This window comes from Dasypus novemcinctus, chromosome 10 (genome assembly GCF_030445035.2).
Source record: "Dasypus novemcinctus isolate mDasNov1 chromosome 10, mDasNov1.1.hap2, whole genome shotgun sequence".
NCBI lineage: Eukaryota > Metazoa > Chordata > Mammalia > Cingulata > Dasypodidae > Dasypus > Dasypus novemcinctus.
Genome location: NC_080682.1, coordinates 22075448 through 22091347, shown reverse-complemented (window position 1 = coordinate 22091347; position 15900 = coordinate 22075448). Strand labels below are relative to the sequence as shown.

The window sequence follows — 15900 nt, the reverse complement described above, 5'->3', positions numbered from 1 at the left end:
AAATGTGAAATGCACTATGGAAAAATTCTTCAAGATAACACAGTCTGAAATCTAAGTTGATATAATTGTTTTAAAATCAGTGCTAAGATATAATGGACACTGTTCAGTGAAAGGTTGGGGAACAATGGATAAAATACATCTGGGATCACAAAGAATTATATTTTATTTGATTTTGTCCTCTAAGATGAAACCAGTACTTTTTCCATCTATGGGTAATAAATGAGGGTGTAAAAAAATTTTAAAGGATTGTTGAGATTTGTAGATAGACCCCAAATATTTCCAGTCAAGTACTCTCAGCATATCTATGATAATAGATAAATGATAAATGTTAAGAATTTTGCAAAGAAAAAAGAAAGGACAATGAGGACTTAGAAAATAAATGAAGGTGAAGGGAAAGATCAGAAATGTCAGAAATAATGCAATGTTGAAATACATAAATTTGTATTAAAATTGTAATTTTGAATTTTTTTAACAAAGTGTAGAACAGGACAGCTAGATGGAGCTAGGCCTTGAATACATGAAGAGCAGGACGGAGATCAAGTGCGAAGCACATTATTTTTCTTATATAAAAATACTAATGGTGCCCACAATGGAAGTCAGATCATCTATACAAAGGATCTAATGTGAGTCTTTACAAGGTGCCTGGTGAGAGTGACAATTGGTGAACTTGGTCTCTTTCCAGAGTTCTGGGATGAGAAAACTAGATCTCATAGATGCCATTGAATGGACTTTGCCAAATTGCCCAGGGTGACCAAGCAGGTCCCATCCAGTATATAGCAGTTCCTCTGGGAATGAAGAAGATGTGCAACAGTACAAAGACTCAGCATCCTGACACATTACATGGCATAGAATGGGGCTTTCTACTGGATCCCCCAGTACCCCAGCACATGGGAAAAATGGAGAACATAGCCACAGTGATAGCCTTTGAAAGTGCGGCTACCTCCTTGAAACACTTATATCCCAGACTGGAAAGACCTTCCTAGTCCAAGATCACCACAAAGGTCTTGAACCTGATCCTGGCTAGCACAGATCTCCTTACACACAGGCATAATTTTCAAAACATCATCCTTGAGGGACATGTCCAAAATCACAGAGGTAGTAAATTACACAGAGCTGGTATTTCTAAGCAGATTTTTTTTAGAAATCTAAGGCCCATGCTCTCAACAAACAAGCTATCTCCCTTCTTTTGGAGGAATGTTTTTCTCTCTTATCCTCTAGGCAAAGGCAATGCTAGGAACACTTTGACAATTTAAATTTCTTTTACTTTTTAAAACAGTTATAAAGATATTTTCCTTAAGAGAGGTTGTCTTCCACTGTCCTGTCGTTGCTTGAGATTTACATGTGTAATTAGGGCATTTTTTTTTTATACCATGGGTATTGAACATTAGGAAGAAACCATCTTTGTTGTCAAGCATGAAAAACATGAATCTTTCAAAGCCCTGTAACTCCAAAACTCTTCAGAGAAACTAAGAGGAGGTATCTAGGTGAAAACAACATCATTAGCAAAGAAGAACTGAAGGTCACAGTAGCTAGCTGACATTCCCCCTGACTACAGCAGTGAAAGGACACTGAGACCAAGAAAAGATTGTGATAAATTTCAATTTTAAAAATATTTACACTTGAACTCCATTATAGAAAAGATTGTACCTGAAATGCAAACCCAAGTCTATAAATTGAAATCTAGTCTTCTGACAACCAGGAAATGAGACATGGATATCCTCATTTTTTTTCAAATATAATGATAATGTATCCAGAGGATATGACTTGGGTAAAAGCAACCTGGAATCCTGAAAGGCATACCATTCCTCTAACTATAGATATATATGGGATCTCGCTTCCTCAGAATATAAAGTACTATTGTTTAGCCCTACACCTCAAGTTCTTTATGATATGAATTGAACTTCCCTTTACAAGCTTCTGTCTCACTACTTGTTTTCATCCATTCAGGATTCAACCAAAGTAGATTGCTCACACCATTAGGTTCCCATTAATAATTAATACCGAACAACCGAAGACAGAGTTGGGTATACAGCACTGAATTTCCTCAAGCTTGAAATCATATTACCTTCTCAGGAATTTATGATTATTACACATATGATATACAAAATGTGGGGTTGTAAAGACACTGCCTGAAGCAACTTGATATTATTTATTAATTCCAAAAAGACATTTGATTATGTTCATTAACTGCTCAGTTCCACTAGGCATGATACCCGTTGATTGTATTAGAGTCAGCTGAGATGTCTTTGGTTAAATTATGTTAAATTTAGGGCTTCAATTCTTCATAGTCTAATAACTATGTGTGTGGGGTCGAGTCCCCACTCCCTTGGTGGGCTTACAAAATATACTTTCATACAGAAGTAGACAGACAAAGCAGTTACATGGAGGAAGAGAGAAAACCCAGTAGACATGGTAGAGGACCCAGAAAGAAAAATGAGCCTGATAGTTTAGAGCTGACCTTGTGAAGAGAACAGAGCAACTGAGTCAGAAAGAAAGGAACCTCATCAAGAGAGATATACTTTATGCCAGCCTACTGTAGAGATCAAAAGAAGCTGGGACCATGGAGCCCTGAGAAAAAGAAGGAAGTCTGAACCCTCACAGACATCACCCGCCATCTTGTTTCAACATGTGACAAATGATTTTGGGTGAGAATGTCCCTCTTATGGTACCTTGAGTTGGACTATTTAGGGCCTTGTGATTGTAAACTTCTACCCCAAATAAATACCCTTTATAAAAGCCAACAGACTTTGGGTACTTTACATCAACACCTCTTTTGGTGGACTTAATACACTGTCTGAATTGATTAATCTTCTCTGCCACACCATAATTTGTTTATACAAGGAAATGTGTATCTAAGATGTATTCACTAAGTTCATTTTTCAAAATACAATTCGGGCAAAACTGGAAATGTCTAGACAAAGCCAATTACTACTTGTGTTTTGTCTCTAAAGAAGAAAAGAATGGATAAAATTAATTTTCTGGTCAAATGCTCAAAAATTCTTCCCAGAGGAAAAATTATTTTAATGAAACCTCAAGAAATTAGTTGCACTGATTCAGATGCAAGCTCATTGTAGGGGTACAGAGAGAGAGAGAGAACACTCCCATCAAAAAAAAATAGCATATATCAGAGTCCTCACATGGGAGAGATCCAGATGACTTCAAGGAAGAAAGATAGATTAAATAAAGGTAGAATGGAGTGAGGTACCAGCAGAGAAGGCAAAATTGTCACCTGATCACAAAACTTATTCAGATACATACTAGGATTTTGGTCTTTAAACCAACACAAATGGAATGCATGGTCATTGTGAAGGAGTCTCTTGATCATATTTATACCTTCAAAGTTTATTCTGCCTACAGACAAGGAAATAAATTGAAGGAGAGTTAGGGTTCCCTCCTATTAGAGTGTCTTTGAAATCCTCATCTTCTGTCACCTGTTAAGACCAATCATTCCATAAAGACAGGAAAAGGAGGCATTATGAAGTTCTAAAAAGAATGACTAGAGGTTGAAAAAATTGTGACCTCATGCTAGCTAATAGGACCCAAAAATTGTCAGTCCAAACTTCTCTGCCAAACAGGAATTTAAAACTACATCAAAATTTATCCTCAGGGTAATAAGGAAGTCCTTAAAACAAGGTCCTTTCAAAACAGGCATTGGTCAAAAAAGCATTCTCTCTCTATTTTTAATGTAAGAAACTAAAATTTTATAGATAAATAAATTTGATGAAAACTCTTAATGCTCCATTAGAGTACCCTATATTATAGTCATCATTTGGACTTCCTAGTGCAATACAATTGTAGCACAATTCATCACATTATGTTTCAGTTCCAAAGGTCTGTTTAAAGTAGAAACGGAAAGATGTAAAATAACCATAAACCAATGATCTATCTGTATATTGCAAAAAAAATGCCTACACATCTTTAAGGCTTTGATGTCAACAGTGGAGCCTGTTTTTTCACCCCTGAGTCAGGGATGGCATTTTGATTTCCTTTGGCCAATAGTCTGTACCAAAATCTGTGTCATGTGAATTCCCAGACAGCCTGAGTCTCACAGGTTTTGAATACTTCTCTTATCCCTTTTGGAATTCTGCCCTCATCATGTAAACACAATTGAGTTAGCTTTTTAGACTTCTGGTCAGGTTCACTCTCTCCCTAACTGACTGCAAGCCTGGCCCCACACATGTGAGTGGGACCATTCTAGATCACCCAGCTCCAACTGAGTGAACAGACCCTTGAGCCAGCCCAGGGGAAAGCAGACAGGTCTGGCACAGGCAGAATGCAGAACTGAAATAGCTCCTGGTCAAATCCTGATTTCACCATATGGAACTGTAATCCTGGGATAGTCTCTAAACAACACCCCACCTAAATTTCACCTTTAAAGAGGTGAGAAAAATATCTATGTAATAAGATATAGTAAGGATTAGGGAAAATGTAGGCAGAATGTATATTCCAGTGTCTGAAATAAAATACTCAACAAAAGGTATCTCCTTTAAATCTGAGTGAAAAGAATAACACCACATCTATTACTAATAACTGAGATAGAGGAAGAAAATATAAGAACAGGATTCTATTAATTATAGTAGAAGCCCAACAGATGACACCATTCAGAATCTTCCTAAAATATCTAGTTTAATATTTTTTGTTACATATTTTCTATGATTTGAGAAAGGAGATTCAGACTTGGAAGTAGGTAGTTAACTGGCCTAGGAGATAGAAGTTCTTTGTTTGAGAATCAGCCCAGTCACTAATTACCTGCTTTATTTTAAGAACCTCCCCATTCCTCTCTAGAACACAATTCACTCGTAAAAATTTTGGACAACCATAAAAACAGATGTTCATGACTCCAATTTGTTAACACCTCAAGTAGAATCCATTTTAAAATAAGAATAGAGAAATTCAACTACGTCAATATGTTGTGGAGAAGAGATTAGCAATTCTTTCATATATGTATACCTTTGGATAGATGGAAGTTATCACCATCCTACTTGAAGTGAAAGACACAATGTACTAAAAATAACAGCATTGTTTTTACTTCAAGATATGAATTTTTATTGTAGTTTTTATGTTTTTTACTCATATTATTTATTTTCCTAGCTTTTTTACAGCTCCTCTTCTACCCTTTTTTTTAAATTATTGATATTATTCTTTTTCTCTTCTTATCTCTTTCTTTTTCTCTGGTCTCAATATTTATTTTTCAAGAGAATACAGAAAACTGCAAGGAAATAGAATAAGAGGAACAAAGTGTCAAAGAAAAACTTTACCACACATAAAAAAAATAAAAAAAACACAGCAAAACAAAACCCTAGAGTATAAAGGGAAGCTAACTGAATAAACTCATCAAGATAAACAAATGCCTACACACCAACAAATATTAGAAGCTATACAAAGATGCAGGAAGACATAGCTCAGTCTAACAAACAAACTAAAAAATAGGAGGAGATGCAGAACATGGACAAACTAATCAGGGATGTCCAAACAAATATCATGAATCAACTTAATAAAGTGAAGAAAGAATTAAGGAATATTAAGAAGATACTGGGAGGACATACTGAACAAATTGTAAACACACTTAAAAAGCTAATGGATATGATGGTGATGAATGGCAAAATGTGAGAAATCAAAAATACACTCAGAGGACATAACAGCAGATTTGAACAGGCAGAAGAAAGAATCAGCAATGTCAAAGACAGTACATCTGAAATCAAACAGACAGTAGAACAGAAAAAATTCCAGCAGGGACTTAGGGATTTGAAAATAGATCCATCACATACAAAGGAAGCTTGAGAAGATAAAGTATTGATTTCTCATCTGAAAGCATGGAGGAAGGAAGGCAGTGGTATGACAAGTTAAGGTGCTAAAAGAAAAAAAAAAAAAAAAAAAAAAAACAACTGCCAGCCAAGAATTCTATATGCAACAAAGCTGGTATTCAAAAATGAGGAAGAGTTCAAAATATTCACAGGTAAACAGAAATTAAGGAAATATGACCCATTTATATACAGCCTACAAGAAATTGGCCTTGGACGCAGGGATGCAGCCTACTTTGATGATGCAAGGAAATCAAAAGTGAATGACTGGAAAACAATTTTACATGCAAACAAAAACCAGAAAAGGGCAGGAGTAGCTATACTAATATCAGACAAATAGACTTTAAATGCAAAACTATTGTAAGAGACAAAGAAGGACACTATATATTATATTAATAAAAGGTGTGATCTATCAGGAAGAAAGAACAATTATAAACATTTATGCACCTAACCAGGGCACTTCAAAATACATGAGGCAAATATTGGAAAAACTAAATGGAGAAATAGATGCTTCTAAAAATTATAGGGAGGATGTTAATACATCATTATCACAATTAGACAAAACATCTTGACAGAGGATCAATAAAGAAACAGAGACCTTGAATAATACATTAGAGGATCTAAAACTAATAGACATATATAGAATATTAACCCGAAATAGAGTGGGACACAAATTCTTCTTGAGTACACATGGATCATTTGCCAGGATAGAACACATGCTAGGCCACAAAACAACTTTCAATAAATTCAGAAAGATTGAAATTATACAAAGTAATATCTCTGACCACAACACAATGAAGCTGGAATTCAGTAAGGGGCAAAGAACCAGATTAGGCACAAAAGATATGAAGTTTCACCAACACATTCTCAAACAGTGGGTCAAAGAGAAAATTGTAAAAGAAATCAGTAACTACCTTAAAAAGAATGAAAATGAAATACAATGCATCAAAACTTATGAAATGCAGCAAAAGCAGTGCAAAGAGGGAAATTTATAGCCATAAATGCCTATATTAAAAAGAAGAAAGAGCTAAAATTAAAGATTAAACTGCATAGGTGGAAGAATTAGTAAAAGAAGAGCAAACTAATCCCAAAACAAGTAGAAACAAGGAAATAACAAAGATCAGAACAGAGCTAAACAAAATTGAAAATAAAAAACTAGAAAAAATTAACAATCAAAAACCTGGTTCTCCAAAAAGATTGATAAAATTAACAAACTGTTAGCTAGATAACAAAAATAGGGAAGATGCAAAAAATGCATAAAAGAAGAAAAGAAGAAGGGGATATTACCACTGACCCCACAGAAATAAAGATTATCATAAGAGGATTCTTTGAAAAATAGAAGGCCCACAAGATGTGTAACTTAGGTTAAATGGACAAATTCCTAGAAACACACAAGCAGCCTACTTTGATGAGAGAAGAATTTGATGAACTCAATAGACCAATCACAAGTAACAGGATTGAATTAGTCATCAAAAACCTTCCATCTAGAAAGAGCCCAAGGCCAGACTGCTTAACAGTTGAACTCTACCAAACATTCCAGAGAGAACTAACACCAATCCTGCTTAAAGTCTTCCAAAAAATAGAAGTGGAGGGAACATTGCCTACCTCACTTTATGATGTGAATATCACCCCATTACCAAAGTCACAAAAATGCATCATGAGAAAGAAAAACTATCACCCAATCTCTAATGAAACTAGATGCTAAAATCCACACAAAAAAAACTAGCTAATCATATTCAACAGCACATCAAATGAATTATACACCACGACCAAGTGGGTTTTGTCCTTGGCTTGCAATGATGGTTCATCATAAGTAAATCAATCAACGTAATATACACAGATCAAAAGAAAAAAAAACACATGATCGCCTCTCTTGAAACAGAAAATGCATTTGATGAAGTATAGCATCCTTTCCTTATGAAAACGCTTCAAAAGATAGGAAAGGAAGGAAACTTGCTCAACTTGATAAAATCTCAATATGAAAAACCCACAGCTAACATCATATACAATAGTAAAATCCTAAAAGTTTTCCCTCTAAGATTTAGAACAAGGCAAGAATGCCCACTGTCACTGCTTTTATTTAAAATTGTGTTAGACATACTTGCTCAAACACTTAGGAAAGAAAAAACACATAAAAAGCATCCAAACTGGAAAAGAAGGAGTAAAAATTTCACTATTTGCAGATGACATGATCTTATATATAGAAAACCCTGAGAAATCTACAACAAAACTTCTCAAGCTTATAAATGACTTCATAAAGTGACAGAATATGACATCAATGCATAAAAATCACTAACATTTCTGTACACCAATAATGAGCAATCTGAGGAGGAAATTTTAAAATTCCATTTACAAACCAAAGTATTGAATACCTAGGAATAAACTTAACTAAAGATGTAAGGGACTTGTATGCAGAAAACTGCACAATATTACTAAAGGAAATCACAGAACTAAATAAATGGAAGAATATTCCCTGTCCATTGATAGGAAGACTAAACATCATTAAGATGTCTTCCTACCTGAAATGGTTTACAGACTTAACAATAACACAATAAAAATTACCACAGCATTTTCTTACTGAATTGGAAAAGCTAACTTGAAATTTATCTGGAAGGGCAAGGGGCCCCAAATAGCCAAAGACATATTGAAAAAGAAAAATGAAATTGAAGGAATCATACTACCTGACTTTAAAACTTACTACAAAGTACGAACAACAAAAGAAAAACTAGATAAATGAGACCTCCTTAAAATTAAAAACTTTTGGACTTCAAATGAGATTGTCAAGAAACAAAAAGACAGACTACACAATGGGAGAAGACATTGGGTAACCATCTATACAATAGGGTCCTAATAGCATAAAGAAAAGTTAAATGTCAAAATTAAAAGACAAAGAAATAAAACCATTTTAAAAATGGGCAATAGAGACTTCTCTAAAGAAGAAATACAAATGGCTGAAAAGCACATGAAAAATGCTGAACATCACTAGCTATTAGTGAAATGTAAATCAAAACTACAATGAGATATCATCTTACACCCATTAGAATGGTGGCTATTAAAAAAAAAAACAAAGGACTATAAGATGTGGAGGGAAGGGAACGCTTATCCACTGCTGGTGGAATGTAGAATGGTGCAGCCATTGTTGAAGACAGGTCATTCCACAGGAAGCTAATTACAGAACTGCCATATGATCCAGCAATCCCACTGCTGAGTATATACCCAGAAGAATTGAAATCAGGGACATGAGCAGATATCTGCACACCAGTGTTCATAGCAGCATTACTCATGATTGACAAGAGTTTGAAGCAACCCAAATATCCATCAACAGATGAATGGATAAGAAAACTGTGATGTATACATGCAATAGAATATTACTCAGCTGTAAGAAGGAATGCATTATTAACACACAGTATAACATGGATGAATCTTGAAGACCTTATGTTGAGTGAAGTTAACCAGACACTAAAGGGCAAACATGACATGACATCACTTATATGAATCAAGCAAGTTGAGCTAACTCTCAGGGCTAGAGCCTCTAAAATAGATTTAAAGGAGACAGAAAGGGAGTAGAAGATTGGGAGCCAATGCCCATACATGCAAAATCTATAAGAAGGTGGAAGGGTGAAGTTGTGCAGGGGATGGGAGTGACAGAGGTGCAGTGATCCTATTGGGTTCAACAGCACAGGTCTATGAGGGGAGGAAGTAGGGTGGGAGTTTGGGTGGAAGTATCCATGGAACTCAGGGGAGGGCTAGGGAAGGAGCAGGTGAACTCTGGAGATTTTCAGTTCTGTGGTTAAAACCATGTCTTGGGAATGTTCTTTTGGAAAATATGGCAGGGGCAAGTTACTGGTGTAGGGTGTTGGTTGTGGAGGGCATGCAGAATAAGGTGCACCTGTACAAGTTTCTGTGGAATATGTAAGTGCTCATCTTGTCATAGTGTATTATTTCAGTGGGTGAACACCCACACAATAAACAAGAAAATACTAAATTCTCATCCTGGTGAGTCCTGTTGTTTTCTCAAATAGAGGGTCAAGAGTCTCTTGAGAACATTGGCAATGCCTAATAAAAGATAACAGACCAGTATGTCAAACCCTCAATATTATTACAAGTAACTACAAATCTTACTCTTCAAAAACTGTAACGTATTGGTTATCATAGGTCCCAAGGGGAAGGAAAAGGAAAAAGAGAACAGGTGGAACATAGGACATATTAAAGGTATTAGAATTGTTCTGCACTGTCTTGCAATAACATATAGAGGCCATTTTAAATTTAAACAATATTTATTAAAAAATATACTGTCCAAAATGTAAATCTTATAAACCATTGTCTGTGGTTATTAGCAATGTTTCAATATTTGTACATCAGTTGTAACAAATGTACCATCTGCATTTAAAATGATACTAATAAGGAAGAAGGTAAAAGGGGGAAAGTATTCTGTATATGGGAATCCCCTATACTCTGAATTTGAAGTTCCTGTAAACTAAATCTTCTTTAAAGATAAAATGAAAAAATAAGACACTGGAGGAATATACAGAAGAAATGTCACTGTACATACAGACAACAGATCTTACAATGATGAAGACATAATGCCTAAAAATGTTTTATTATTTCAATTTCTAACTTTTTAATTTTATTTGTAATTTTTTAAACTATCATTATTATTTCATTTTCTTATTAATTTTATTTGATTGTTTTGTTGGCTTCATTTTTGGAGAGGTTTTGGATCACAGAAGGGCCACAACTGTGGCAAGGTAGGATCACTGGTGTGGGGTTTCAGGATGGGGGTTGTATCAGAGGAAGTTCATGTGGGGCATACCTCTAAGGCACATGAATGTGTTCAAGTGTTCATGGGGCATTGTCACAGTGGATGGAGATCCACAGAATAACCGAAAGAATATCAAATTCCCATCCTGAGATGCTCTGCTACATTCTCTAATGGGACAACAAGAACCCCAAGTACAGGGTTGGTGCCTAGAGAAAAAGAATGAACCATTCAGACCATGGCTACAGTCCCTTGATATTGATGGTTGTACTTATCAATCTTTTCTTTTGAAATTGAAATTTAGCTTTGTATTATATGTTATCTAAGAGTTACCTCCTGAGGGCCTCCTTGTTGTTCAAATGTGGCCTCTGTATTATCCAAATTCAACTTATAAATGCATTACCTCTCCACAGCATGGGACATGACTCCTGGGGATGAACCTCCCTGGCACTAAGGGATTATTACCAAGTGCCAACTAGCAATACACCTGGAAAAAGACCTTGACCAAAAGAAAGAAAGGTTAAATACAAATGAGTTTTTATGGCTAGGAGATTTCAAAGTGATCAGCAGGTCATTCCAGAGGTTACACCTTTGCACATCTCAGCAGGATCTCATTGACTGCCACAGTAAATATTGCCTGAAACAGCAGGTCTCCTGAGGGCTCGAGAGACATCCAGACACTATTACCAGGGCAGAAAGCTCAGGAATTTGGTGACCTACCAGTGGGCCTTACCTTGGAAATTATTGTCCCCAGTGTGACAGAGATGAACTCATATGTGGTTTCTCTATATGAGGCTCTTTTGTTCCTTCTATTTGAACCTATAGTTAGTACTAGACTTGATGGGTGTATGTCAAGAGACTTAAATCTTTGGTCTATCTATGTGCCAGTTGGGCCCTGAATTGCAAGAGTTGCAACACCTACTCTTTGGTTCATTGTACTCACCCAGGACAACTAACAAGGTGATGGTGATGAATAAAACCCATCCCAAGGGAACAATGGACTAAAGTAGGCACTATTATTCTAAAATAGACCTATTGTTATTCAATCAATGGAAGAATTTTATCATTGATATGGAGGAAGTGGCCATTGAGAGTTCTGAAGGGATGCAGAGGGAAAAAAGCTACAATATGGGGGCATTCTTAGGACATTGAAATTGGCCTATATGACATTGCAATGACAGATACAGGCTATTACATATGTTGTCATAACTTACAAAATTGTGCAGGACAAAGTGTAAACTCTAATGTAAACTATAATCCACAGTTGGTGGCAATGCTTCAATATGTGTTCATCAATTGGAACAAATGTACCACACTAATGAAAGATGTTGTTAATGTGGGAAAATGTGGGAGGGGGAGGTATTGGGGCATATTGGAATCCCCAATAATTTTTATGTAACATCTGTGTAATCTAAAGTATCTGTTAAAAAGTACAAAAATAATTGTATTTGAATAAAGGGCAAAAGAAATAAAGGGATAAGACATTTGCCTTATTAAAAAAAAATCATGTTGGCAAATGAAAGTATCATTCTCTGAAATAGCCTGGGAAGCACCAGTAAGAGTCAAAAAGCATGCTACATTTTTGGTCCCCTTGATTTCTCCACTATGGGACTGAATATATAAAGGCCTCACTGCCACTACCAGACTGAATTAACAATTTGAGATGAGGGCCACATACACCTTTGAAGGTGCTCTATTTTACAAGGGAGCATATGAGTATCTAAGTGTGTGTATGAGTATACATGTAGATGTGTGTTTCCCTGTGTTTGTGTGTGTATGTATGTCTGGAAAAGCTATGATCCTTTGCAGTCCCATTCCTAATCTCAGCTGAAGACACAGAGAGGCTCAACTGTTTGAAATTGTGTGGATGTGATTGTTCTTAACACTAATCCACTCCATTTGATTGCAGATGGGATCTTTTGCTTAGATTCAGTTCAGAGAATTTTCTTTTGATTAGATCACTTCAGTAGGGCATGGCCCAGGATAGGTCTTAAAAGTGGCAGACACAGAAAAATCTGTAGAAAAGAGAGAAACCCACTAAGCACAGAGAATGCCACGAGAGCAAAAAGCTGAAAGAAATATGGCAGAGAGGAAAAGGAAGGGACCAGCAGAGCCGCCATTGTGCCCTGCCATGTGGAAAGAGTCCAGGATAATTGTCAGCAATTCCTCAGGGAGGGTATGTCATCTCATCCCTTGATTTGGACATTTTTCTCAGCCTCAGAACTGTAAGCTTTTAAGTTAATAAATCCCATTGTAAAAGCCAACTCATTTCTGGTATATTGCATTGTTCTCATTTAGCAAACTGAAAGAGAGACCAAAACTCTTTTCTACCCTTAATCCCAGGTACTTACACTCAGATTGAAGGCAGTTTCCTGGAGATGTCACTCTTTTCCCTATGCTCTCATGTTTTAAACTGCCTTTGTTGGATATGATGTATTTCATCAACAGTCCTTTAGGACTCCTTCCATACAGTATCTCAGAAAATTTACCTCAGTTTCCAAAGATTATAATAATTGATCAGTAGTTTGGGGATGATATATTATTTAGGATATGATGAAAAAGGAGTGTATTATTAAAAGTAGAGTTATGGACATGGAAAAGCATATGTATTAAATGTTTTTGATCATAGAAACTTGAAATTGTGCTAATTTCTATTTCTAGACTATATGATGTAATACATAATGTTGTTCCTTGCCATATGCTCTTTGCTCTGACCATTCTTTCCTTCCTTGTCTTGTGCTTCAGCAAACTCCTCTTTATCCTTGGAAACCAATAACGGGAACTTTTTGATGTTGACACAACTCATTTTTAATATTTTTAAGTACTGCTAAATTATGAAATATGATGCATTGCACTAATATTTTCTCTATTTTAATTACATGTTTATCATAAATAAAATGAACAACCAAAGAAACACATTTATAGAATCTTGTTTGTTTTAAATTACTACTTCACACAATAAAGATAGTGACTCTTAATCTTGCCTTTAAGTGTAAAGATATTCGAAAAAAATTATCATCTTTTTATATCTATCAAACATCACCATCATCACCATCGATCATTTATTTCAGTCTCTCTCATACAGCTCCTATACTTTTGCCAATTATTTGTTAATTTTGAGGGAAAAATATGTTACTAGAAGCTCATACTCACCCCAGTAAAGATGCTTATTCTTTCATACACCTAAGAAAGTCTGTTAACTTTATATAACAGCAAGCCATTCTACAAGAATCAGAAAAAATTAATAGATAAAACTTGATTCTAGTTCATATTATATAGGTCATTTTCTTACAATTTCCTAACTCACTCTCTCCCCAACAAGTATTGTATTACTTTGAGAAATCAGAATTTGTCAGTTTACCTACTTGATTATTTTACTTTGAATCACGTTTTAAAGTAAGTCATTAAAAACATCTAATTCTAACAAAGGTCTCATAACCAGGTGTATCTTTCACATTTTCTTATTTATACATTAAAAATACATACATGCATATTTGACTTTTAAGTTCACAAATTTTACTTTACCCTTATTGTTTATATATTGCCTGTATGAATGATATACTTCAATAAAACTGTATTAAAAATGCTTAAAATTTATAAACTGCCAGGCAACAGTAAAAATTAATATTTTTCTTTTAAATATCTTAAGGTATAAGCAGTTTTATACATTATATTTCAAGAAAACAGGAGTTTTTTTTCCAAAAGCCACACCCCTATTTAAACTACAATATTTTAAAAATAAACTCAAATACAATAGTACACAGCTTAAAAAGACAAAAGCAAACTGGTGTTTCCACATTATCTAATGATTGTCCTATTTAATTTAATTCTGAGAGTTCCAGATGATTTTAATGACATGAAGATAATTTGTAAAGCTACAGCCATTGTTTACCAAGTATATTCATTTAAGAACCATGGGCTCTAGCCAACATTTTCTTCAGGGCATCTTTAACATCTTTATTTCGTAAGCTATAGATCAAAGGGTTCAACATTGGAATGACCACAGTATAGAACACAGACACCACTTTATCCTGTTCCAGAGCATAGCTAGTGCTCGGTCTGGAGTAAATGAAGAGAATCGAACCATAGTACAAGGTCACTGCTGTCACATGAGAGCCACAAGTGGAAAAAGCCTTCAGACGGCCTTGGGTAGAGCGAATGTTCAAAATGGCAGCAATGATGAAGAGATAGGAGGCAAGAATAAGTATGATGGGAGCCATGACATTGGAGACTAGTGTGAAATAGAGCACAGCCTGGTAGCTCTCCTTCACATCACATGCCAACTTCACAAGAGGAGGCAGATCACAGAAGAAATCATTGATGACATTGGTGCCACAGAAGCTCAGGGTAAATGTCTTGCTTGTGACGATTGTTGAGTTAATAAAGCCACCAAAGTATGAAGCTGCAACAAGACTGGCACATAACTTTGGGGACATTGCCTGGGAATAAAGCAAGGGGTTGGAGATGGCCACATATCGGTCATAAGCCATGGCAGCCAACAAGTAACACTCACCAAAATCCAGCCCCCCGGCAAAAAAGAACTGAGCCAAGCAACCAGCAAAGGAAATGCTTTTGTCTTCAGAGATGCAGATCATCAGAATTTTGGGGGCAAAGACAGAAGAATACCAGATGTCCAGGAATGACAGGTTCCCAATGAAGAAATACATGGGTGTGTGGAGGCGAGAATCAGCATAAATCAGAGAAATCAGGGTGAGGTTTCCCAAGAGACAGAAGACATAAATTATGAGGAAGATCAAAAAAAGTACCCTCTGCAACTGCAAGTCAGCTGTGAACCCTAAAAGAATGAACTCCTTCACTTTGGTAAAATTTTTCTCATCCATATATTTTGGATTTCTGCAGTCTTTTTCTTTAAAAAGAACAAAGATTATATCTTAACTTTAGACAACAGCATACCCCTCTTCCCATCATTTGCCATTTTAGGGCTTTAGAAAACACAAGTGACACACTTACATGGCTCATGGTAAGAAATATCCATGCCCATGTATGACTCTTTTTTCAATAGCTGTGAAACCAATTCTGTGCTACTGTAATAAGATCTCAGTGATGGTGCCCACTTACCTTTTTAATCTACTTAGTCCTCATTTTATAGGGACGTGAGTTGTTTGCATTCACTTGTGCTTGTACTTATGGTGTTCGGGGACCATGTAAATGATATAAAAAAGAGAAACTGAAAGGGTGTTATGTACTCCCTTCCCTTTGTCTTTCTCCAGACATTTACAGCAAAATTTATTTTACTATGTTTCAGAATCTGTTCAGAAGTTTTTTGACTGTAATTTTTTGAAGGCAAATATTATATTTTATTCAATTCCCCCCTCCCCC

The 15900-nt window shown here is 35.6% G+C and overlaps 1 protein-coding gene across 1 annotated transcript; it reads right to left on the bottom strand.

The window, feature by feature from the left end:
• Window positions 1-14465: 14465 nt before the first annotated feature.
• LOC101418264 (olfactory receptor 9G19-like) lies at window positions 14466-15401 on the bottom strand. The gene has a single exon (XM_004471065.1). It carries the CDS (start codon window positions 15399-15401, stop codon window positions 14466-14468), a length of 936 nt encoding a protein of 311 aa, XP_004471122.1.
• Window positions 15402-15900: the final 499 nt, after the last annotated feature.